At 44.0% G+C, this 27,089-nt stretch overlaps 1 protein-coding gene across 1 annotated transcript in view; it reads left to right on the forward strand.

The window, feature by feature from the left end:
- LOC119955565 (serine/threonine-protein kinase N2-like) overlaps positions 1-24,427 on the forward strand; it is a 55,080-nt gene extending 30,653 nt beyond the window's left edge. Inside the window, exons 15-22 of the mRNA XM_038781883.1 lie at positions 6,416-6,507; positions 10,085-10,261; positions 13,386-13,448; positions 14,049-14,125; positions 16,995-17,137; positions 20,933-21,040; positions 21,162-21,242; positions 21,364-24,427. Coding sequence (XP_038637811.1) covers positions 6,416-6,507; positions 10,085-10,261; positions 13,386-13,448; positions 14,049-14,125; positions 16,995-17,137; positions 20,933-21,040; positions 21,162-21,242; positions 21,364-21,564 — 942 coding nt within the window. The 3' untranslated portion in view covers positions 21,565-24,427. The remainder of the gene's footprint in view (positions 1-6,415; positions 6,508-10,084; positions 10,262-13,385; positions 13,449-14,048; positions 14,126-16,994; positions 17,138-20,932; positions 21,041-21,161; positions 21,243-21,363) is intronic.
- Positions 24,428-27,089: the final 2,662 nt, after the last annotated feature.

Raw genomic sequence — 27,089 nt, forward strand, 5'->3', positions numbered from 1 at the left:
TATCTACTCCCTTCATAATTTTATCCTTCTAAATTCCAACGAATACAGTCCCAGTCTACTCAACCCCTCCTCGTAATCCAACTCCTTCAGCTCTGGGATTAACCTAGTGAATCGCCTCTGCACACCCTTCAGCGCCAGTACATCTTTTCTGAGGTAAGGAGACCAAAACTGAACACAATGCTCCAGGTGTGGCCTCACTAACACCTTATACAATTGCAGCATAACCTCCCTAGTCTTAAACTCCATCCCTCTAGCAATGACGGACAAAATTCCATTTGCCTTCTTAATCACCTGTTTCACCTGTAAACCATCTTTTTGCGAATCATGCACTCTCTCTGCTTCAGGTCTCTCTGCACAGCAGCATGTTTTACTATTTTGCCATTTAAATAATCCCTTTTGCTGTTGTTCCTACCAAAATGGAGAACCTCACATTTGTCAACATTGTATTCCATCTGCCAGACCCTAGCCCATTCACTTAACCTATCCAAATCCCTCTGCAGACTTCCAGTATGCTCTGCACTTTTTGCTTTACCACTCATCTTAGTGTCGTCTGCAAACTTGGACACATTGCCCTTGGTCCACAACTCCAAATCATCTACGTAAATTGTGAACAACTGTGGGTCCAACACTGATCCCTGAGGAACACCACTAGCTACTGATTTCCAACCAGAGAAACATCCATAAATCACCACTCTTTGCTTTCTATTAATTAACCAATCCTCTATCCATGCTACTACTTTACCCTTAATGCCATGCATCTCTATCTTGTGCATCTATAGTTTACTTTCATGGAACAAAAAATGGTTTAATTTGCTGATGTCTTAGTCCCATATTATCAATAACTTACCTTTATAATTGCTTGGATAAGTTCATGGGCTTCGAAATTTAATTGATTTTTCCCTCGCCAGCAAACGTCTTTAGTATTTAACATGGTAATTTTTCTTTTAAGTATCTGATAGACAACCCTGAGTTGGACAAATAACATTGATTTTATTTTTATTCCGGAATATATTAAGAGCTTTATCTTGGGCTGTACTTCGGAGATAGGCAGCAAAAGGAACAACCAGAGATTCCCTCTTGGGTGTTTATAGATTTGTGTCTGGTATAGATATCTCCTTGGATTCTACGGTATCAGTCCTTCACATAAGTGGACTGAGCATCTTACCTCCTTGGGAGGTGTCACATACTGCCCTGTATCTACTTCTATCATAACAGAATCCATGGTTGCAGCACTGGAAACCCATATGATATGGGCAGCTATTTGTAAAATATGCACAGTTATTTCTTAAATTATTTTTAACGTGGATCAATTTAACATTAAATATGACCAGGCTTGGTCTTGAATCAAAATGTTTTATTCCTGCACCTGGGGACGCTGGAACAAAAAAGACAACAGTGACCAACTTGGATGGCCCCCAGACAAAGGGAAACACCGGCATGAAGGAATATTCCACGTACCCACGTGGTGAGTATGGCTGACCCCGCAGGGGGTGGGGGAAAACCGAAATCCCCCACCAGAATAGTCAAATTGGAACATCAGGGGTCTTAACAGCTTGGTGAAAAGATCTAGTCTTCGCCCATCTGAAAAGCCTAAGGGCCAACATAATCTTCTTCCAGGAGAGATACCTGAGGGAGAAGGACCGACTGAAGGTAAGAGAAAGAACAGGATAGGAGAGACGAGGGCTAGCGGGGGTGGCCATACTGTTGAATAGTAGGACAACCATCATAGCCTCCCTACAGTGCAGAAGGAGGCGATTTGGCCCATCAAGTCTGCACCGACTCTTCGAAAGAACACTCCACATGTCCACTTTCCTCATCCTATCCCTGTAACCCCATAATGTAACCTGCGATGAAAGAACGTGCAAACTCCACACAAACACAGGCTGGAATTGAATTGAACCTGGGTCCCTGGCACTGAGGTGCTAACCACTGTGCCATCCTGCGACAAATACGGTAAAGGACCTGGAGGGACGGTATGCCATGGTGTTGTGGAAGGGGTTGTACACCCCAAACTGGGACAACGCAGACTTTATCAAAATGACCATGCCAGAAACTTCCGACCGAGATACCCAGCTACTTATCCTGGGGGGAGACATCGACTGCATAAAGGACCTATGGACGGATAAATCCAGCCCCAAACTAGGGAAGCAAGCAGCGGCCTGTATGGAGCAGATGGTGGGGTGGAATATTCCTCAATAGTAATTTCTGATCATGTTCCATGCTACGTGGAGGTGAAGTTGGATACTGGCCAGGACCAGCAGCCCCCATAGGGGCTGAACACGACTCTCTTGCCGATAAGGCGCTCTGCGAAAGAATGTCACAAGTCATTGACAGATATGTATCCTGAAACTGGGGTGGTCCCGGCGGATTGGAAATTAGCAAACATGACACCACTGTTTACAAAAGGAGGTAGGCAGAAAGCAGGTAATTGTAGGCCAGTAAGCTTAACTTCGGTAGTAAGGAAGATGCTGGAATCTATCATCAAGGAAGAAATAGCGAGGCATCTGGATGCATAGATGATTTGGAGTTGGGGACCAAGGGCAATGTGTCCACGTTTGCAGACAACACCAAGATGAGTGGTAAAGCAAACAATGCAGAGGATACTGGAAGTCTGCAGAGGGATTTGGATAGGTTAAGTGAATGGGCTAGGGTCTGGCAGATGGAATAAAATGTTGACAAATGTGAGGTTCTCCATTTTGATACGAATAACAGCAAAAGGGATTATTATTTAAATGGCAAAATATTAAAACATGCTGCTGGGTGTGCTAGTGCATGAGTCACAAAAAGTTGGTTCCAGGTGATTAAGAAGGCAAATGGAATTTTGTCCTTCATTGCTAGAGGGATGGAGTTTAAGACTAGGGAGGTTATGCTGCAATTGTATACGGTGTTAGTGAGGCCACACCTGGATGATTGTGTTCAGTTTTGGTCTCCTTACCTGAGAAAGGACATATTGGCGCTGGAGGGAGTGCAGAGGAGATTCACGAGGTTAATCCCAGAGCTGAAGGGGTTGGATTACGAGGAGAGGTTGAGTAGACTGGGACTGTACTCGTTGGAATTTAGAAGGATGAGAGGGGATCTTATAGAAACATAAAATTATGAAGGGAATAGATAGGATAGATGCGGGCAGGTTGTTTCCACTGGTGGGTGAAAGCAGAACTAGGGGGCATAGTCCTAAATCTACTTCCCCTTATTTTGAGGCTGAGTTTAGGAGGAACTTCTTCACCCAAAGGGTTGTGAATCTATGGAATACCTTGCCCAGTGAAGCAGTTGAGGCTCCTTCATTAAATGTTTTTACGGTAAAGATAGATAGTTTTTTTGAAGATTAAGGGTTATGGTGTTCGGTCCGGAAAGTGGAGCTGGAGCCACAAAAGATCAGCCATGATCTCATTGAATGGCGGAGCAGGCTCGAGGGGCCAAATGGCCTACTCTTGCTCTTAATTATGTTCTTATAAAAGGACATTTTCAAGGTTGTGTTTTATATTGAGTATTTGTGCAGAAGTTGTTTTAATTTTCAAACAGTAAAGGCTTGATACCGTGGATTTATGTCATTTAAAATGAAATACAAATAGTGGTTATTCTTTATCTAGAGATCTTTTTATTCTTCTGTTGTCTGAAGTTAAACAAAGTGCTTGTAGGTTTTTGGCATATATCCAGCAAGCTGAAACGCCACAATAGGTATTCTCTGTTCAACACCTTGAGTTTTTTTAGGCAAGTGACACTTGCAGGTTGGAATGGCACTGGGACGTGGAATCCATGTGAAATATCTGGTGTGAAAACCCATTCTAAAGCTGAGAAATTTGGCTGGGGAGAGGGTACGGTAGTGGTAATGTCATTGGATTAGTAATCTAGAGGACTAGGCTAATGATCCAGGTGCATGGGTTTAAATTTCATTAATACATCTGGAATTGACCATGAAACTATCCACCTAGTTCACTATTGACCTTTAGGGAAGTGCCATGTGAGTACTTTTAAGAAATGGGTGTTTATAAAATAGCTGTAGTGGATGTACCTTTAAGAAATGGGTGTTTATCAGTGATGTCAGAGTGGGTGGAGCTGGGCTGTCTGCTTTTACTTTTGCTTTGGGCTGTCTGCTACATCAGTGTTCTTCAAACTTTTTTTTTTCCGGGGACCCATTTTTACCAACCATCGGAACCCAACCCGGCCGACCTTCGCGACCCATGCCGGCCGACCTGCGCAATCCACCATTTTCTCTTACCTTGTTTGCTGCTGACAAAAATGGTGGAAATGGTTTTGGGTCCCTTTGGCCCTCGTACACGCTCCTCCAATGGAACCTGTTGGATGAAGGTGAAGCCTTCCAGTGTCGGAAAGTATAGAGTCTCCATCTGTCTAAAGTTCTGCATTTTTTTTCCCGTAAAATTTTATCAAATAAACCCCCCCCCCCCGAATTTGTGTAATAAATTAAATTAATAAATAAAAATAAATGAAAAAATAAAAATTAAATGAATAAAATAAATGAATAAAATCCCCCCTGAACTTGTAAAACAAAAAGCTGCGACCGTTTAAAAAAAAAAGCAGCTGCACTGCATATGCGTGCCCCATCACTGGGGCGCATGCGCATAGTTTTTTTTTACATGTTTACGGCCATTTTGAAGGCCGCTTGCAGCCAGCGTTTCTAAAAGCCGACTGCTGCGTTCGGATTTGCTTGATCGGGAGCGCCGCGAAGGACGGCTCCGCGACCCACCCTTGGGTCGCGGCCCTGAGTTTGACAATCACTGTGCTACATGGTGTGTTTTAGTTTTGTTTTGAGAGCTGGATAGCTGCAGTCACAGCAAGAAGGTGTATTAGTCTCTCTCTGCAATGTAAAGACTGTCTCCAGATCCTTTGGTGGTTTAAAAATAATACCTGTTTCTGCAGAGAATTTAAACCTGATGCCTTTGTGTAAAAAGGTTTTTTTTATGTCTTATGGATGTTACAGGGCAAGATTAAGAGTTACTAATAGAGTACTGTATTCTTTGGGGGATTTGTTGGTGTTGATAGTTGTTAAGATGTTTATTGTGGGTTTATAAAGTGTTAACTGGTTTCATAAATAAACATTGTTTTAATTTAAAAGTACTGTACATCTCTGTTGCATCACACTTGCAGAGTAGGCCCGTGTGCTCCCCATACCACAATCTATTCAAAGTTGTGGGTCAGGTGAACTCCAAGATACACTTTGGGGTTTTCTCAACCCTGGCCCACAACAGAAGGAAATATGCCATCCTTACTGATCTGACTAAGTAAGCCACTCAGTTCAAGGGTAATTAGGGATGGGAAATAAATACTGGCCCAGAGATACCAACGTCCTTGAAAGAATAAAGAAGAAAGTGTAAAATCAATACATACTAAAGTAACCGAAGTCTTTGAACCTTTCATTCAGCCCAGGATAAAGTTGGCTATGCAAGACTCCAGTTTACCCAGTGAGCAGGTGTAACAGGGGTCCCCATTTTCATTGCCTGGATGGTGTTGAGTTAAGAGAAGGAGCGTGGTCATTTGGAAGAACTACAGCCAGCCTCCTGTCCATAGATTTAGTAGGGAAAAATTATTACGATTTTGTATACCCCCTGCAGAATGTATGACTATGAAAAACCTTGGTAGGGCCTGAAACATTGGGTGGGATTCTCCGCTCCCCCTGCCGGGTCGGACAATTGCCAGGAGCGGCGTGAATCCCGCCCTGCCACTCCCATGCCGGCTGCCGAATTCTCCGGTGCAACTTTTCGGGTGGGGATTGCGCCGTGCCGGTCGGAGGCCGTTGGCATCGCTCTCTCTCCCCCCCCCCCCCCCCCCCCCCCCCCCCGGGCCGAGCAGCTTGCCCATTTTCAGCCAGTCCCGCCGGCGTGAAATGGACATGGTCCTTCCAGGCGGAACCTGGCTTGGAAGGCGGTTAGCGGGGTCCTCGGGAAGGTGCGGGGGGCTCCGGCCCCAGCCTAGCCCGCAATCGGGGCCCACTGATCTGCAGGCATGCCTGTGCTGTAGAGGCACTCTTTCCCTCCGCTCCGATTTCTGTAAGGCTCCGCCATGGCCGGCGCGGTGAAGAAACCCCCTGCGCATGTGCAGGAAACACACCGGCGGTTCTGCGTGTGCGCCAGAACACGCTGGCAGTCCTTCGCATGCACCAACACGTGGCGACCCTTCGGTGACGGTTGGTGGGGCGCCAACCCCTCCTGCGCCGGCCTAGCCCCCGGAAGTGTGGAGGATTCCGCAACTTCTGGGCGGCCAGAGGCTGGAGTGGTTTACGCCGCTCTTGGCGCCGGTAAGGGCCACCCCGCCGGTTTGCGGGAGAATCCTGCCCATTATCTTTGGTATCCTGGGATCCTCTGGGTGGGTTGGATGTGGGGGTGCAGCAGTTATTGGGGCTTCACTTTCAGAAACCTGTGGGTTGCTGTATTTCTGTTCTAACTAACTTGCTCTATTCTAGGTGCTGCTAGCAGAACATAAATTGACTAAGAAACTGTTTGCTATTAAAGCTTTGAAGAAAGGAAATGTAGTTTCTCGAGATGAAATAGACAGGTAGGTGCTGTTTGCTATCTGTGTAACAAGGACAGTTTTTAAAAAAAAACATTTCCTTCATCTTTACTGAGAGTATTGACCCCCATAAAACGAACTTGGGTATGCTACCAAAGGCATTAAGTGACCTTAGGCCATTATTCTTATGAACGTGTTGGCTGCCATTCTCACAGCCTGACTCTAGTTTGTAATCCCTACTGGAAAGTCAACATACATCAGTACTGGAGTCGGGCTTGATTTTGGAAAGCTATTTGACTGCAGCAGCATCACATTTAAAGCAGGTGCTATTGCATGTGTACTTTTGATTGGATTGGATTTGTTTATCGTCATGTGTACTGAGGTACAGTGAAAAGTATTTTCTGTGAGTAGCTCAAACAGATCATTTAGTACATGAAAAGAAAATACATAATGGGGCAACACAAGATACACAGTGTAAATACATAGACACTGGCATCGGGTGAAGCATACAGGAGTGTAGTATTAATCAGGTCAGTCCATAAGACGGTCGTTTAGGAGTCTGATAACTGGGGAAGAAAATTCCTTGCTGATGTTTCTCCTGAATCTGACAGATCAGGACAGCCAACACTGACTGGGAGTGGAATCTGGACCTTCCTGGTTTGTATGGCTCCGTTACATGCTGGATAAACTCGCTGATCTACTGGGAAATAGGGAACATTGCAATTTAGAAAAAATAAAAATACTTCTGTGTGACTGTAATCTGGAACCAGTTCACACTCCCTGGAGCTCCATGAACACTTGTTTATCACATCTCCCTTTGTGCCTTATCACTAGGGGTTGTAATTTAATCATTTAAAAAAAAAAATATGTCTGTGGATTTGAGTATCGGCCAATTCTGGTCAATAATATGTTTGAGATCTAGCCCTAAGACATAAACCCTTGATTCAAAGATGCTACTGATTCAAGTGTTCTAACAACTTTGTGCAATAATTCCTCACTTGGTGAATTCCCTGCTGTACGATTGTTGGAAAGCCATGGAGTGAACAAGGGTTTACACACAGGGAGGAATGGTGTCAAAGCCATTGAGTGAGCAAGGGTTTCCCCACAGATAGGGATGGAGTCAAAGCCATGAGTGAACAAGGGTTTCCCCACAGTGAGGAATGGTGTGAAAGCCATTGAGTGAGCAAGGGTTTCCCCACAGGGAGGGATGGCGGCAATGTTGAAATACATTTGATCACCTGTTGTGCCTAGCTGTAACGTATTTCGAAGCTCAAGTTTTCTCCTGGTCTGGGAGCTGCTTTTTTTTTTGCACATTTATTCAAACAGTTACAAAACATAAATAATTTGGGGAACATGCTCCCCATCTCCCAATGTCTGTACAGATTTTTTTTTCCCATTTTCACCCCATGCCTCCCTCTCCTCTTTCCTCACCCGCACCCCCTCCGATGAACAGCTCCTCAAACCTGGCCACGAACACCCCCCACCTTGTCTCAAAGCCCTCCGCTGAGCCCCTCAGTTCATACTTGACTTTCTCCAACCGGAGGAAGTTCTACAGGTCCCCCAGCCAGGCCGCCACCCCTGGCAGCGTTGTCGACCGCCATTCCAATAAAATTCTCCGCCAGGCAACAGAGGCGAAGGCCATGACATTGACCTTTGTCTCCTCCATCAGCTCCGGCTTCTCCGATATCCCGAAGATCGCCACCAGAGGGTCTGGCCCGACCACCTCCCCCACAATCTTTGTTTAGACACTCCACCCAAATATCTCTCCAGCTTCTCAAAGCACCATAACATATGTGTATGATTCACTGGTCCTCACCCACACTTCTCTCTCTCGTCTGCCACCCCCTGAAAGAACCCACTCATCCTCACCTGAGTCATATGCACCCTATTAGAATATACAGTGCCGAAGGATGCCATTTGGTTATCGAGTCTGCACCGACCCACTTAAGTCCTCACTTCCACCCTATCCCCGTAACCCAATAACCGCTCCTAACCTTTTTGGTCACTAAGGGCAATTTAGCATGGCCAATCCACCTAACCTGCAAGTCTTTGGACTGTGGGAGGAAACCGGAGCACCCGCAGGAAACCCACGCAGACACGGGGAGAACGTGCAGACTCTCTCAGTGATCCAGTGGGGAATCGAACCTGGGACCCTGGCGCTGTGAAGCCACAATACTATCCACTTGTGCTGCCCACTATGTACCACCTTAAGCTGTATCAGGCTCATCCTCGCACACGAGGAGGTCAGGTTCACCCTGTTTAATGCCTCACTCCACATTCCCCAATTTATCTCTCATCCCAGCTGCTCCTCTCTCCAATTCCTACACATACCGTCCGTCCCCCCTGGCTCACATAGCAGCGTTAATACCAATATCCCCATTATCCTATAATGCCTCCTCAGATGGTTCCACACGTTAATCGTGGACTGTACAACTGGGCTCTCTATATCTCCTTGAAGCCAGTGGCAACGCTGCTGTCACCATAGCCCTCAGACTGGACCCCCTTCAGGATTCTCCCTCCATCCTAACCCATTCTGTCCCCTCTCCCTCCCACCATACCTCACCTTCTCCACATCGTCGATCAATAATAATGCAATAAATTCGATAACGCCAACCTGCCTCTGCAATAGGGTCCTCTTTAGCCATGGCACCTTCCCTGCCCACACAAACTCTGAAATAATTGTATCCAGCTTCTGAAAAAATCCTTTGGTACAAAAATCAGGAGCATCTGGAATATTGAATAAGAATCTTGGCAGGACATTCATTTTCACCACTCGAACCCTCCCTGCCAGAGTCAGATGCACTGTATCGCACCCTGATCTCCTCCAACATGCTGCTGTTGTGTTCTATTTATGCAGCATTGCCCACTCTCCGGTCACCTGGATCCCCAAATAGCTGAACCTATCCTGGCTAACTTGAATGGTAGCCCCTCCCCCCTGAAGCTGGCTCTCCTACCCAACTCGTTCACCCTGAACACCTCCTGTTTCCCCTCGTTCAGCTTATAACCGGAGAAAGCCCCAAAATCTCGAGTAGGCCCGTAAACCTCCCCGTGCTCTCCAGCGGGTCTGAAACATATATATAGCAGGTCATCTGCGTATAGCGACACCTGGTATTCCCTGCTTCCCCACCTAATCCCCTGACACTCTACCAATCCCTTAGGGGCCATTGCCAAGGGCTCTTTCGCTAATATGAACAGTAGCGGTGACAGCGGGCACCCCTGATTAAGAATAGACTGTGGCAATAATTGGCTGGATTGCATTTGTCCTGCTTTTTGTGGACAGGACATTGTTGGGTAGATGCAAGTTATAGCTGTCTTGGCATAGCTACAAAGGGGGAAGTGAGAATCGTGTAAAATGAAAACCACTTGCAAACCATATGCAGAAAGGGGGAAAAGTCCTTTAACAGTGAAAATTTATAGTAAATTATGTATATAAAAAAAAAAAATTTAAAAATACCCTCTGGAACTTCATAAAGTGACCTCTTCGTGATTATAACAGATTATAATTTCTTGATTAGATTAATTGTTACTGCTTCTCTGAAATGTGAGCCTACAGAAATGAAGATTTTTGAACACCACTGAATCCTCCTGTATCCTTAAGTCTGTTACTGTCTTCTATTTTTAGCCTAATGTGTGAGAAGCGAATCTTTGAGACAGCGAGCTCTACACAGCATCCCTTCCTTGTGAACCTCTTTGCATGCTTTCAAACCACAAATCACGTTTGCTTTGTGATGGAGTATGCACCTGGAGGAGACTTAATGATGCACATTCGTTGCAATGTCTTCTCTGAACCACAAACTCGGTAAGTGATCCATAAGATTTGGATCCCATGGATTGCTTTGTGATGTGGATATTAGTGGATTCTTTCGAGACATGGAGAACAAGTGTGACCGCTGTTCACTTAAACCGGCTGACCACACACATGCAGTTTGGTCTTGTCCGAAGCTTGCTGGATACCGGGTTTCTTTTCTCGGCACAATAGCCGGGAATTTGCAGATAACCCGAGAACCCAAGAGGCTGGTTTAGCACAGTTGGCTACATAGCTGGCTTGCAATGCAGAGCAATGCCAGCAGCGCGGGTTCAATTCCCGTACTGGCCTACCCGAACCGGTTGGACACCCTGTCCTTCTCTTTCTACTCTGGAGTGAGACCGGGTGTTCTTGCCTTCGCTTAATAGCCAGGAGGCGAATATAACTTTTTTTTTCTCTTTTTAAAAAAAAAATTTAGAGTACCCAATTCATTTTTTCCAATTAAGGGGCAATTTAGCGTGGCCAATCCACCTAGCCTGTACATCTTTTGGGTTGTGGGGGTGAACCCTACATAAACACAGGGAGAATGTGCAAACTCCACACGGACAGTGGCCCAGAGCGGTCGTTGGTAGCCTGAGTGCAGAAGCAGGCCATTCGGCCCATCGAGTCTGCACTGACCCACTTAAGCCCTCACTTCCACCCTATCCCTGTAACCCAATAACCCCATCTAACCTTTTTGGTCACTAAGGGCAATTTATCCTGGCCAATCCACCTAACCTGCACATGTTTGGACTGTGGGAGGAAATCGGAGCACCTGGAGGAAACCCACGCAGACACGGGGCGAACGTGCAGACTCCGCACAGACCAAATGATGGGATGAAATTATTTAGCTACTGAGAGACTAAGCAGTCTTCGTTATGTTTCACACTAATGTGTTACGTTCCCTCCCTAAGCACTGGATGTACCTACACCACATGAACTGTAGTGATTCAAAATGGTGGCTCACCCCCTTTCTTGAGGACAGATGGGGATGTACTATAAATGCTGGCCTTGCCAATGAGACTCTCATCCCAAGAACAAATTTAAATAAAAATACATTCCGGGAGGTGATCAGATTTGCGATTAAAGTAATTAAGGGAAATTATAAGTTAGTGAATAGTGATTGCTCTAGTGGTGAATCCAGAACTAGGGAATGTTAAATTCCATCTTTCCAAAAAAAAAAAATGGTTGGAATTCACATCTCAAGATATTGGACATAGAGTAAGTTTGAGATGTTTAAAAGATAATCATAATGTAAGCTGTTATGACCACAGATGATACATTAAATGATTCATTTAAAAAAAGCTTGAGAATGCAAGATAATAGTTACACAGTTAAAACAGTCTTGCAGAACAGACCCCCCTCCTCAAAAAATGCTCAGTCAAATTTTATTTTTTTTTAAATAAATTTAGATTACCCAATCATTTTTTCCAATTAAGGGGCAATTTAGTGTGGCCAATCCACTTGGTCTGCACATCTTTGGGTTGTGGGGGCGAAACCCACGCAGACACGGGGAGAATGTGCAAACTCCACACGGACAGTGACCCAGAGCCGGGATCGAACCTGGGACCTCAGCGCCGTGAGGCAGTTGTGCTAACCACTAGGCCACCGTGCTGCCCATGCTCAGTCAATTTAACTACCTTTTTTGACAACAATCCCTTAACAATTTTAACCATAAAAATCCAGTAAACATTACCAAGTCTAGGAATTGTTGTTACTTAAATAGAGATACATCTCATGACTGCTCAGACACAGTGTGAAATTCCAAAAGGAGATTCAGAAATGAACTGTTCCCTTAAACAAAGACTTTCCTTAAACAAAGACCCAGTTTAATAGTGGGTGGCTGCCTCAACTTTCAGTTTCTTAGCATTCTACACAAAGGAGCTGGTCTTCAGGGCTTTCATCCACAGCAGCTCCACTCAGTTAAATATCAAATTCCTTAAATAGCTTTCCCTCCTTTCATTGCTGGTTCCACTGTCCTTAAACACCTCTTTGAACTCAACTTCTCCAAATATTTTCTATTTTGTCTGTACTTTTGGGTCAATCAAATTGAATATATCTCCCCTTGTTCACTCATGGAACCCTGTAAGATGCAAATGTTCCTTGTTACCTCTTGTTGATCTCGTTTGAAATTCTACAATTAAAAAAAACAATTTTCCCACTTATCTCATGATGCAAATTTCAGATCCAACCTATTTAGAATTATAGAATCTCTACGGTGCAGAAGGAGGCCATTCAGCTCATTGAGTCTGCATCAACCATCGGAAATATTACCCTACCTAGGCCCACATCCCGACCCTATCCCTATAACCCAACCTAACCATTTGGACACTAAGGGGCAATTTGGCATGGCCAATCCACCTAACCTGCACATCTTTGGACTGGGAGGAAACCCACGCAAACGCAGGGAGAAAATACAAATTCCACACAGTTACCTGAGGCAGCAGTGTTAACCAGTGTGCCACTGTGTCGTACCTGTAACTAAATCCCACCATAACCTTAAACCTAACACTTTTTTTAACCTTTCATCTCTTAGACCTCACAGACAACCTGTCTCTAGTAACCGTCCCCTATTAACCATGGACTCTCACACCATTTTCTTTAATTGCACACAAAACGTAATCATACAAATATACATCTCTCATCACAAAGGAGCATTCAGGAAATGGAAAAGGGTGGAGAACTGGAATTAGAGATAAAAAGCTGCTTCCACATTCAGCTTCTCGGACACAGTCCTAGGGCAGAATGGAATTCGTAAATTGACTTTACTTAGACGTTATTCGCAGGAAAGTCACGGTCTTATTTGTGAGTAGGATGCTGACTTTGATCAGATCTATGTGCATAGGACGGCACATGGCACAATGGTTAGATTTGCTGCCTATGGCACTGAGCACCCGGGTTTGAATCCTGGCCCGGGGTCACTATCCATGTGGAGTTTGCACATTCTCCCCGTGTCTGCGTGGGTCTCACCCCCGCAACCCAAAGATGTGCAGGGTAGGTAGATTGGCCTGCTAAATTGGCCCTTAATTGGAAAAAAATAATTGGATACTTTAAATTTATTTATTTTTAATCTGTGCATTTATTATCATAATCAAATTGTCTTCTAGTTAGTGACTGATATTTTGTGATATCTCTCCAGGTTTTATGCAGCCTGTGTTATCCTTGGATTGCAATTTCTACATGAAAAAAATATAGTTTACAGGTAACTGATGGCTTAAAAATATCGGTCTTAACTCTTCAATAACTATTATATTTGAACTCTTTCATTGGAACATTAGACTCTTATTCTGTAGGATTAAGTTTATGCCCTTGCTTAGTCTACTGTAGCAGTTTATTTGCCATCATTGAGCGACTCATGGCAATTCCCAACCAGCCACAAGATGGTGATCTCTTTGCTGAGTTGGAACTCTGTCGAAAAAGGAAAGGGAATCAGTTTTACAAAGATTTATTGGTCTTGAATATGGGAAGCCCAGCCCTATCAACCAACTCCTATTTTTCTGGCTGAAGTTGAAAGAGGTTGGGGGAAACCATTGAAAAAAAGAGACATTTGAGGAATTGCAGATTGCAGTCTGCATCCTAGTTTTGCTGCCTGTTATAGTATGTGTGCTTGTAGTTTCGCAGTATAATCAGTGCTGCAAAGAAATACACTTAAGTTGGCACAACACAGCTGAAAATATTTTCCCAAGAGGGGATTGAAGACTTGCCAAAATGTATGTGATTTATGTAACTAATTTCTTTCAATTCTACCTGCAATAAACATGACTGTAGATCTGCAACTTATTTTTGCCTCCATCTCTCGCAGGGATCTGAAATTGGACAACTTATTGATGGATGCTGAAGGTTATATTAAAATTGGTGACTTTGGGCTCTGCAAAGAAGGTAAACTTCCTTGTTTCCCTTGAAGCAAGCAAACATTCTTTTGGAGAAGGGCAAACGGCCAGAGGTCAAGGTCCAATTGGGCTCAGTGTCACAGGTAGGGAAAAGGACGAGGTCCTGAAAGCAGATTTTAGGGAGTTGGAAGGAAATTGAAAATCAGGTCCTTGAGCAGTTGTCTCCAGGTCCCTACCATTGCCACACGCTGGTGAGCATAACAGGAAGATTGAGTAATTCGAAACTTGGCTGAAGAAATTGAATAAGGCTTTAGATTTCTTTTTTTTAAATTTAAAGTACCCAATTATTTTTTTCCAATTAAGGGGCAATTTAGCGTGGCCAATCCACCTAACCTGCACGTCTTTGGGTTGTGGGGCTGAAACCCAAGCAGACACGGGGAGAATGTGCAAACTCCGCACAGACATTGACCCAGGGCCGGGATTCAAACTCTGGTCCTCAGCACCACAGTCCCCGTGCTAACCACTGCGCCACATGCAGCTTCAAAGCTTTAGATTTCTGAGGCATTGGGACCGGTTTAAACTAGATTGGCATGGAATGGCAATCTGAGGGGAATTTCAGTGAGGTGAGGAGAAAAACTGGCAGTGGGAAGTAGAGTATTAACTGGTGAGGATATTTTCAAAAGTAGTACCAAGGGGGACTTCCGGAGATGGGAATATGCAGAGTGGCTCTCCTACGTAAGACAACAAAATAGACACTTTTGACTGAATTTGGCCCACAAAATCGGACTAAAACATCCCCTCCCCCCTCCACAATAATAAATACAGCAAAAATGCTAGGAAGCAGCAGTTCAAGAGGCCGCAGGGACACCAAGAACTGCGACAAGGGACGAGAGCGGTGAGCAAGCTGGTCAGCGGACCCACAAGGCCAGGGGTCCCCAAGAGAGGGAGATCGGCGACCCGATTTAAACCCCCCTCCCCGGCCCGGTGATGGATGGAAGACGCTCCTCATCAGGTAGGTATCTGAAGGCAATGAGGGACAACATGAAGGCCAGGAGGCGGAGGCACTAGCTGGCATGCCAGATGGCTCTCATCGGCATGGGAAAGAGACTGGAAGCTCAGGGGAGCACAATAAGGCAGCTTGCAAAGACATTGACGGACCAGAGCAGCTGAATCCTCAGCCTGGAGGCCAAATCAAGCGGTTGGTGGCTGGCAAGGGAAGGTCGTTGACTAAGAAAATCGGTTAAGGTGGCAGAACATCCGAATAGTGGGTCTGTCGGAGGGAATTGAGGGCAGGGACCCAACCAACTATGTGGCCCAAATGCTGGGCAACCTAATGGGGAGGGACAGCTTCCCCATGTTGCCGGAGATCAACAGTTCTCACAGGTCGCTCCAACCAAAGGCGGGAGAGCAGCCGAGAGTGGTAATGGCCAAGCTGCACAGTTACCAGGACCGGGAAAGATTCTTTCGCTGGGCCAGACAGTTGAAGGCATGTAACTGGGAGGGACATAAAATCAGTCTACCCCGGACATTGGGGCGGACCTGGCAAAGCGCTGGGTGGAATTTAATCAAGCAAAGTCGGCCCTATATAAAAACAAAATCTGATTCAGGATGCTCTTCCCAGCTCTGGGTAACATATCAGGCCAAGGAACATTATTTTACTGCCCTTGCAGATGAGGACAAGTGCATTGAGAAGACTACATCACCTCGCTATGAACAGGGGAACCAGCTCATAGAAAGGAGGGTCAAGTGCAGCCGAGCGCAGGAGAGGGTGAGGAGGAGATAGTTGGGACACCAGTGTCAAGAGGGCACAGATTCAAAATAATGGGCTTAATCAGTAGAAGTGATGTGAGTTAAGGTTTTTTTTTTTACCCAGTGTGGTTGGAGTCTGGAATGAACTTCCTGAGTTGGGGGTGGAGGCAGGTTTGATCCAATTTTTCAAAAGGGGATTGCATTTCTATCTGGAAAGACAGAAGTGTGAGTTTACAGGAATACGGCGAGTGGGACGAGGTATAATTCTGATGGCCAGTGCAGGCTATGGGCCAAATAGTGGGCTCCTCCTGCTCTGATATCATGGCTTGTTTAGTTTAGAGTTCTGATGAGTTCAGACCCAAAACTTTATTTTCTCTTCCACAGATGCAGTCCTGTTGTGCATTTCTACCATTTTCTGTTTCTCCATTTTAATTTTAAATAATGGTTCATCGGATCCCTAATTGACTGTTGAGTAGCAGTATTAAAATACACTCACTGGGAAAGTTCCCAGTTTCATTCTCAGTTAGTTGATTGCAACCAAGCTGGCAGTGGGGTACAAATGGTGCCAGCTTCTGGAAAGGTGGGGTTGTAAAATCAGTCAATGGTCCCATTTCTGGCTAGTGACTCCTACTGAGCTGGCATCCATCAGTCAGTGTTGAATGAGTAGAGAATTGGTATGTCCCCAGTTTTGATTAGCCAGGCGCTACTCAGCTGTCCAGGCTCTAAAACGCAGAACAAGCATGTGTGTGAGGGAGGTACCCGAGGGATGCAGGATCATGCCCTCAGCCGGAGTCTGATGCAGGATCATGCCCCATTCAAACCTCCAGATGGAGCTCTTTACCAGGGTTCTCTGGAATGGAAAGTATGGTCTGTGCCAGATGCTCAACAAGTAGCAACCATCGTTTGTGTTGTTTTGTTCACTGATTGACACGACCAAACCAAGGAAAGGCTCCAGCAAAAACTGTTTTAATAATTCTACCTGCTGATGCTTTTCGTTTGGTGGCTGGTGAGAGCGGGGCACTCCCAGTCATTAGGGTTTCTTTAAGCTTGCTTTATTTGTCTTCAAGGGTCAGAATTTTAGAGATTGAGTGACCCTCTTAGGCTGTTGTCTTATATACATGTAACTTGCAAGTTTTCTTTGCATTGAATTGAAATATATCTTTTTGCAGGAATGGGTTCTGGAGATTACACAAACACTTTTTGTGGAACCCCTGAGTTCTTGGCTCCAGAGGTGCTGACTGAGACCTCGTACACACGAGCGGTTGACTGGTGGGGTCTGGGCGTCCTTATTTTTGAAATGTTGGTGGGAGAGGTGAGATCTTTGCTTCCTAGAGCACTGTGCTGTACACATCATATATAATATATATATAATCGCTTATTGTCACAAGTAGGCTTCAATTAAGTTACTGTGAAAAGCCCCCAGTCGCCACATTCCGGCGCCTGATCAGGGAGGCCAGTATGGGATTTGAACCCCTGCTGGCCTTATTCTGGATTACATTTAGCCCACTGTGCTAAACTAGCCCCAATTTGACCAATGTTCAAATCCCACCACAGCAGCTGGTGCAATTTGAAATAATTTAATCAATCTGGAACTGAAAGCTACTCTGTGATGGTGACCATGAAATTATTAGCAATTGTTGGAAAAACCCATATGAATCACTAACGTCCTTTAGGGAAGAAAATCGGACATCCTTACCTGGCCTGGCCTACATATGACTCCAGACCCACGGCAATGTGGTTGACTCTTAACTGCCCCTTTGAAATGGCCGAGCAAGGTCAGTTCAAGGGCATTAGGGATGAGTAACAAATGCTGGCCTTTCTAGCGACATCCACATCCCATTAAAGGCCAAGGTCAGCATTTAGCACTCATCCCAATTTCCTTTGAGAAGGTGATCGTGAGCCATCTTCTGTCAGAGCCGACTAGTTTGCTGGGCTATTTCAGAGGGCAGTTAGGAGGAGATGGACCATGCAAATGCAGCAGGTTTCTCCCCTAATGGATAAAAGAGATTTTTACAATAATCTAGAAGTTTCATTTATGACCATTTCTGATGCAATAATTTCACCAAAAACCTGTGCTCCGGTTTCTTCCTACAAGTCCCAAAAGACGTGCTGTTAGGTAATTTGGAAATTCTGAATTCTCCCTCAGTATACATGAACAGGTGCCGGAATGTGGTGACTAGGAGCTTTTCACAGTAACTTCATTGCCGTGTTTATGTAAGCCAACTTGTGACAATAAAGATTATTATTAAATTCCTCAAATTAAAACTCTCCAGCTGCTGTGGTGGAATTTGAACTTTCATCTCTGGATTATAAATTCAGGTCTCTGGACATGAAACGTCCAAAAATCTAGTTTGGTGGATTGGCCATGCTAATTTACCCCATAGTGTCCAAAGATGTGTAGGTTAGGTGGGGTTACAGGGACAGGGTGGGGGAATGGGCCTAGGTTAGGGAGCTCTTTCAGAGGGTCAGTGCAGACTCGATGGGCTGAATTGCCTCTTTCTGCACTGCAGGGATTCTATGGATAGCCATTATGCTACCATATCCAACAATATTATATTGACTGGAATTAATTTATATTCACAGGGGAATACAGGAACTTTTCTCCCGTTACTCCATTTTGCAAATAACCCGTGAGAGACAGGCACCAGATAACTTGATTTTCCTGCACCTTCTTTGTAGTGTTAATAGTTTATCCAGCACTGCACATAGTTGAAATCAAAACTTGTCGTGGGGAAAGGACCATCATAATGCTGTATCCAATCTCCATGGATGCTAGGAGGGACCTGACTCCAGTGTCAAATCAAAATGTGCGACATAATCTAAAATCACAATCCTGAGTAACCTGCTCCGTCCACCAAGGAAGCAGAAACCTTTCCACCACAAAAGAGTCGATATGTGATTATACCTGGTGAACATGGGAGAAAAAGGAAATATCCCTTTCTGCAAACTTAGAACCATGGAATCCCTACACTGCCGAAGGAGGCCATTCAGCCCATCAAGTTCACACCGACCCTCCGAAAGATAACCCTACCCCACTCTCTTGCCCGATCCCTGTAACGCCACATAACCTGCATATCCCTGGACAGTAAGGGACAGTTTTATCATTGCCAATCCATCTAACCTGCACACGTTTGGACTGTGGGAGGAAACCGGAACACTCAAAGGAAACCCACACAGACACGGAGAGTGCGAACTCCACCCGAGGCCAGAATTGAACCTGGGTCTCTGGCGCTGTGAGGCAGCAATGCTAACCACTGTGCCACCCTAGTCTGATGTCTCTTGCAGAAACACCACATTGGTATTTAAATTTTTACAGCAAATACCCTCTGTCTTTTCACTGGGCCATTCAATCCCCTGACATTCCAGGTAACCAAACGAATTAGGGGCCTCCCACCCCCCTCGATCTGGAGACTCCATTTCCACCATGAGGGATAATGCAGCAGTTACGTAGAAAGTACAGCAACCAGGGCCACTAAGATGGCCGCCAAACTCATTAACAAGATTAAACAAAGAAAAATCTGCAATCACCATCAACAAACTATCCCTGATTCCCACCCCCTCTTCCTCACTCAACCCACAACCAGTCCATGCTTCTTTACAAAGGAATCCGCCTCCTCCAGCACATCAAAAATGTAATGTTTCCCCTCAAATTTCCTCTTAGCTGTGCCTGGTACACCACATCAAACCAGACTCTGCTTTTATACAGGGCAGCTTTGGCCATGTTGAACGGCACCTGCTTGTTTGCCAGCTCTGCTCACTCATCCAGGTTAAAAACAGATGGTGTGGCCTTCCCATTTGTAGTCGCAATGCTCAATTGCCCATCTCCGGACCCAATGTTTTTCTTGGAAGCTGTGAAACTTCATGATTACTGCTCACGGCAATTCGTTGGGGCTTTATCCAGTTCTGTCGGAGTGTCCGGTGGGCTCGATGCAGCTCAGTAGGGGACGTGAGTCTACCCTCCCTCACCATCTTGTATCTCTGAGTTGGGCCTTCCATCCCCTCTGGCAACCCCACAATCTAGATATTTTGCCTCCTGGAACGATTCTCCATATCATTCACTTTGGGCCTTCAGCATATCATTCAAATCTGCCATCAGTGACATCTCTGCTTCCAGAGAGGCAATCTGGTCGCTTAGCCTCGAAAGGGACACCTCCGTGCCTTGAATCGTGTCACCATGTTCTTTTACCATTTTGTTGGTCCTCTCCGATGACAAACAAATGGGAACTAAAGCATCTTGAAATGAAATGAAAATCGCTTATTGTCACAAGTAGGCTTCAAAGTTACTGTGAAAAGCCCCATCGATTTGTCCGACACAACCCGTCAGCATTTGTCAAATTTTGTCACCATGGTGCTAGTAAGCATCTCGACCGCTAGTGGAGTGGCTGGAGTCACAGAGGCTGCCTCGACATTTTCTCCACCGGAGCTCTGAGAAGCCTCTGATTCAGTCAAACAACTTCTACTTTCAGGCTTTTCATCCCTGTGTTTTCTCAGCGCCACCTCCTCTTTCAAGCATTTTCCCACTGTTTTGATATTTGTTTAGGAAGTGGTTGTGGGAATAGGTTGAATGCAATACATTTCCCTGCTCCCAACACAACTGCCTCATCCAACTGTCTATCTCCTAAAGCTGCTATTACTGCTGTTCTGCGAGTAGGGATATAGATTGTTCTCTGGAGCCAGACTGGCCCACCTTATTCCATTAAACAAGATTGATTTAAAATTTAAACCCCCCCTGGCCACCAAAACCGAACTGGGACTATGGTGCTGAGGACCCAGGTTCGAATCCCGGCCCTGGGTCACTGTCCGTGTGGAGTTTGCACATTCTCCCTGTGTCTGCATGGGTTTCTACCCCACAACCCCAAAGATGTGCAGGGTTGGTGGATTGGGCATGCTAAATTGCCCCTTAAATGGGGAAAAAAAAATTGGTTACTCTATTTTTAAAAAATATATTTATGAATTAAACTCATCAGCAGTTAAACATATAGTAAAGGAAATGGAAGAAATAAAAAATTCTGCATTTCCATTGTACTAATTAGTTTACACCATTGGGCCTTGCTCATTCATTTTAACACTGGAAAGTAATTGAGCGTGTGTTTTTGGTTACTTGCAGTGCCCCTTTCCGGGAGATGATGATGACGAGATATTTGATAGTATTGTCAATGATGAAGTCCGCTACCCACGATTCCTTTCAACAGAGGCTATTTCAGTCATAAGAAAGGTCAGTCTGCCAGGATTGCAGCTCTTTATCTGCAAACAGCATATCCAAAGAGAAGGTGGTTAACACAAACCCAAATTAACAAGGAGTTTCAGATCACATTTTTATCTCCCTCATTGTTCAGCTTCTGAGAAAGAATCCAGAACGTCGACTGGGAGCTGGAGATCAGGATGCAGAAGAGGTGAAAAAGGAGGTGTTTTTCAGGGTGAGTAATAAATGCATGTGCATTGCATGCAATTTGGTGCCTTTACTTTGTGTAGTTTTCATTTTATATTTAAATGTTTTCACCGTGCACCTAAATTATCATCTGTAACTTTGTTTTACAGCAAGTGGACTGGGAAGCCCTGTTAGCTCGAAGGGCAAAACCACCACTCGTCCCAAAACTAAGCAGCCCGTGTGATGTCCAGAACTTTGATGAAGAATTCACATCCCAGAGACCAATCCTTTCGCTAGTTTGTGACTTCCGCCCACTAACTGCACAGGAACAAGCAGTGTTTGAAGGCTTTGACTATGTGGCTGATCTTTAACAAGATGACGGACGTCTAAGGCTCAAATGTGCTGCCATAACTTGTGAGAATGCTGAAAGCTTGCTTTCGGGCAAGTTGAAGCTCTTGTGGCCACAACATTTGAAACACTTGCTGCTCACTCCTATAACTTAAATGTTGACATTTAATTTCCAAGGTGACCAGAACACTAGTCCTCTGAGTTTCATTCTATGAATGCATTTTATTACCCTTTTCTAGAATCAATGCATTAACCTTAATCATTACAGGGAATTGATGCAATTATTCATCGATTTGGTAATGAACTATACACTAAAGCATTAGGATGATTAGGTCCCATAGCAACAAGTGCACTTGTAATGGGATGAATCATCATGTTAAATAATTCAAGACCAGGGTTGCTAGGTTAGAGTTTTTTTATTCAGATATACACTGTTGTTGGTGTTTGGCAAAAGCAAGCGCATCACTGGCCTCCTGCTGTAAAGAAATTCCCATTGTGAATGGGAAGTTCCTCTTTCAAGCATTTTCCCACCGTTTTGATATTTGTTTGGGAAGTGATTGTGGGAATAAGTTGAATGCAATACATTTCCCTGCTCCCAACACAACTGCCTCATCCAACTGTCCATCTCTTAAAGCTGCCGTTCTGCGAGTAGGGATATAGATGATTGTTCTCTGGAGCAAGACTGGCCCCATCGATTTTCTCCCGTCTCCATGTACAGTGCCATGCAGTGACGACTAAATTACCAATGATTGCAGGCAAATTTTGAAGTGAATTAGGCGAAATTTATCATTTGATAACCACAGTAAAGATTCACAGTCAATTATAAAATGTACTGTTTTGTCCAGTGAAGGGTTAAATCGTTGTAAGGGATTATTTCACTTCCTCTGCCTGCCCCCACCAGCAAACTGGGAAGTATATTCTGCCTTTTCTCTTCTGGATATATTCAGTAGCCTTTTAACTAACTTTGTGACGAGGGTGGCATGGTGGTGCAGTGGTTAGCACTGCTGTCTCACCACATCAAGGATTCTGGTTCGATCCTGGCCCCGGGTCATTGTCCATGTTGCGTTTGCACATTCTCCCCGTGTCTGCATGGGTCTCACCCCACAACCTAAAGATGTGCAATGTAGGTGGATTGGTCACAATAAATTGTCCCTTAATTGGGAAAAAACGAATTGGATACTCTAAATTTATTTTGTAAAAACTAATGGAAATTTTATTGTTTATCTTTCTTGCATGTCATGTTCCTGAGCGGAGAAGACGGGATAGGCAGCTGATCCCAGATTTCTGTGGATGCAGTGAGGATAATTAAGTGTGTATATGGCTTGCTCTGACCTTTTCCTTTTGACCTCTTCTTTTTGTCCTCTACTTGTGGGGAATATGTCTGGCCCACCTCCACAGCAGCACTTAACTCCAGGAATTGTATTCGCTCACAGTTCAAACACCAATTTTAATTCCCACTGAGTATGTTCATATAACTTGGGATTTGTGGGGGATACAAGTCATTTTTAAACTTATTGCACTTCTCTTCATTGTATCTTTTATTTAGTTCATAAATATGTTTATAACTCATCAAAAGTTAACAGAGGAAAGTTAAAAGCACTGATATTAAATGACAAGAGATGAAGACTTGATAATATTGAAGGATATGATCTCAAGCTTTCCCTGTATTTGTATTTTCTGATCTTGATCACCTACAAGTGGAAGACTCAGTACTCTCCATTGAAGCAAAAGAAAACTGGATCAGATTCACTTTGGATTGCTGTTAAATACTCCCATTAGCAAAGGCTTGGGAGCAGGCAGTTAGTCATTCTTCTAGCCGTAGGTGGCATATAGTCCAAGGGATGGAGTAAGAGTAGAACTACTTGATCCCTCATAAGAATTAAAAACATGAAATTCTGAAAACCAGAAGTACTGCTTTATTATGAAGGAAAAATACCTAGCTGTTTGCTTAAACAATGTACTTTATATAAATATATATATTAAAGATTAATTTTGTATGAAAAATACCAGGGAGATTGACAGGAACTTGATTCATGTTATAAACATAGCATTGTTCATATTGTAATTTATTACTTGTATTTTATGATAAATTCACTACAGTAAAATTAAAGAATTAACCATGCATTCCTGAGTTACCATTAAATCCATAGGCCTGCAAATAACAATTAGCTGCAGCTACATTGGTTCTTCACAGAAAAAAGAATGACAATAAGAGTTTGAAGATGCATCTTCAAACCCTCAGGTAACTGAAACCAGACCAGCTGTTATCTATAAAAATAGTTCTGATGTGATCTCTACATTCAAGAATCAGTCCAATGCCCTCTTAGATAAGCACCCAATTCATTTTTTCCCAATTAAAGGGCAATTTAGCGTGGCCAATCCACCTAGCCTGCACATCTTTGGGTTGTGGGGGTGAGATACAGGAGAATTTGCAAACTCTGCACAGTGACCCGGGACCAGGATCAAGCCAGGGTCCTCGGTGCTGTGAGGCAGCAGTGCTAACCACTGTGCCACCCCTTGAAGACAGATAGTTAACACCCCCCATGTTAGCCAGGACATTGTCTCAGAGGCTCTCTACTTTCTGAGAAAAGAACCACCCAACATCTAATTTATTTGTCCAATAATGCAGTTTAAACGTCTGCACCAACTGAAATAATTTCAATAGGCATATCATTCAGCTCCTTATTTCATAGACCTACCAATAGCTATAATCAACTGCCAGTAGCAAGAGGGATAATCAAGATGTGAAGCACGATGTTTGCACTGTGGCCTCCTCATCTTCCTCCTTGACATGTCACTTTTGACGCCACTGACCTTTACGTTCTCCACCCCAGTCCATCTCGAGCATTGCGTACCGTGGTTCAACTCTTGCCTGAATCACTGAAAATAGAGTGCTGCCAAATGGTTTCTCTTCTCGCAGAAGCTTTTTCAATGCATTCCAATTGTCCATTCTTTGTCTATATGCTATCCCTTGCAGACATTATTTAGACTACTCCTATATACATTGGCTCAAAATGTATTTCCACAAACCTATTGTTAGTACCATGAAAGCTCTGCTAGTTATTTTTCTTAATAAATTTAGAGTACCCAGTTATTTTTTCCAATTAAGGGACAATTTAGCATGGCCAATCCACTCACCCAGCACATCTTTGGCTTGTGTGGGTGAGACCCACACAGACACTGGGAGAATGTGCAAACTCCACACGGACAGTGACCCAGGGCTGGGACTAAACCCAGGATCTTGGTGCCGTGAGGCAGCAGTGCTAACCACCATGAGCTCTGCTAGTTATTGACCCCAAGTTGCATTTGTGGAAACATAAGCAAATGACTTTTTAAAACAAAATAGTGAACATGTTAACTTTTTTAATCAATATTTTCCCAGAACATGGACAGCTCAAAGCTACAGTAAAGATTCCAGTCCAAAAATAAAAGTCCAATATTTGAATAAGAATACAATCAACCTTGATGTTTTTTAATCATTCTTTGTCTTAAAGTATTAAAAAAATACCTCTGTGATGCTGCATTATAAACAATGATCTAATTTACATTCCCTATAGTCGCCTCTTTCCTGTTCAACAAGCCTAATTGAATTCCAAGATATCTTACATTATCTGTATTAGGCGTTTTGCCATTTGTTAATAGGAAGGGTGATTGCTCTATTTTCACACAACACGTGTTGCTTTTATTGGCTGAATTTTATTAATTATATAAATTATGGTGAGATTTGTAATTAGTCTGTCCTCCTTGCCCTATCTCTAATGACCTCTCCAAAAGCATCAATAGGGCAGTAGCTCGAGATTTAAAAAAAAACATAACTGCTTAGAACTACAACAGGTTTAATCTCATTAAGGGATTACATATCCAGGATTGTACAGTTCAGACTGGAGTCAAACTTTCATATTTTGACTCGCCTGCCTGTAATTTCAAGTTTATTTGTTACTGCATTATTGCACCAATCCAAACGGAATGAGCTGGGTAGTGATACCACCTAGTGGCATCAGGTAGTAGTACAATATAACTAGCTCCAATCATATATCGGCCTCCTGAGAATTTTACCCCAAACTATTTTGTGCATTATGACAAAGGAGATCTGCTAGTTTGTGAATCACATTGTGCCATTTAACATAAAACTAAAATGTCTAATCCCTGCTGTATGGGTGGAAAAGTAGTGACTCTCACCCCAGTGGTTAAAATCAATCTACACAATTTGGTCCCTGATTTTTCACCATGTATATTGTAAACTCAGAGGCCTCATTTATTTGGAGATTGGATGTGTAGTGACACATTTTGAGGCACATAATCATTCTTCACTAATTTCTAACTGGATGAGTTCAGGCTTGAATTACAACTGGTTAAAAGCTAATTACTAACCAATGGTTAAATTTGAGGCGTGACCAAGGGTGACACTGTAGCACAGGGGTAGCACTGTTGTTTCACAGAGGCAGGGAACCGCTTTTGATTCCCGCCTTGGGTCACTGTCTGTGCGAGTCTGCATGTTCTCCTCGTGTCTGCGTGGGTTTCCTCCGGGTGCTCCGGTTTCCTCCCACAAGTCCTGAAAGACGTGCTGTTAGGTGAATTGGACATTCTGAATTCTCCCTCTGTGTACCTGAACAGGCGTCAGAATGAAAAAATGAATGAAAATCGCTTATTGTCACGAGTAGGCTTCAAATGAAGTTACTGTGAAAAGCCCCTAGTCGCCACATTCCGGCGCCTGTCCGGGGAGGCTGGTACGGGAATCGAACAGTGCTGCTGGCCTGCTTTTAGCTCAGCGATTTTAGCTCAGTGAGCTAAACCAGCCCAGAATGTGGCGACTGGGGGATTTTCACAGTAACTTCATTGCAGTGTTAAGCTTACTTGTGACACTAATAAAGATTATTATTATTATTAGATAGCGATACATTAGCTGGTGAGAAACCAATTCCTCATTACTGGGTAAAATGCACTGGCCAATTTTCTCTGATCTTATGACTGCACTTAAAATAAAAGAACCCTCTCTACTTGACAGCAATACATTACTCTGGATTTTTAAAAATTAATTTGGGGTACCTAATTACTTACTTTTCCAATTAAAGGCAATTTAGTGTGGCCAATCCACCTACCCGGGTTGTGGGGGTGAGACCCACGCAGACACTGGGAGAATCGCAAACTCCACGGGACAGTGACCCGGGTCTGGGATCGGACCCAGGTCCTCGGTGCAATGAGGCATCAGTACTAACGACTGTGCCACCGTGCTGCCCTATGACTCTGGATTTCAATGCAGACTTTCTCAACTATGTGAACCCATTTACTTGCACAGAAGATTGAGGGAAAAGTGCAATGCTTAAAATGAATACATTTGCGGAGAGGAGCGAATGACTTAAAGGAACAAATCCAGTTTTGAAAGGCAAAGCATATCACAAAAAAGTATTCTATATGGAACAACAACTTTCATTTCTACAGTATCTTTAAATAGTAAAACCTCTCGAGGGCCTTCACCAAAATGTAATAAGTCAAAATGTAACATTTAACCAGAAGGAGATATTAGATCAGGTTTGGTTGAAGGAGCATC

This window comes from Scyliorhinus canicula, chromosome 21, assembly GCF_902713615.1.
Source record: "Scyliorhinus canicula chromosome 21, sScyCan1.1, whole genome shotgun sequence".
Lineage (NCBI taxonomy): Eukaryota > Metazoa > Chordata > Chondrichthyes > Carcharhiniformes > Scyliorhinidae > Scyliorhinus > Scyliorhinus canicula.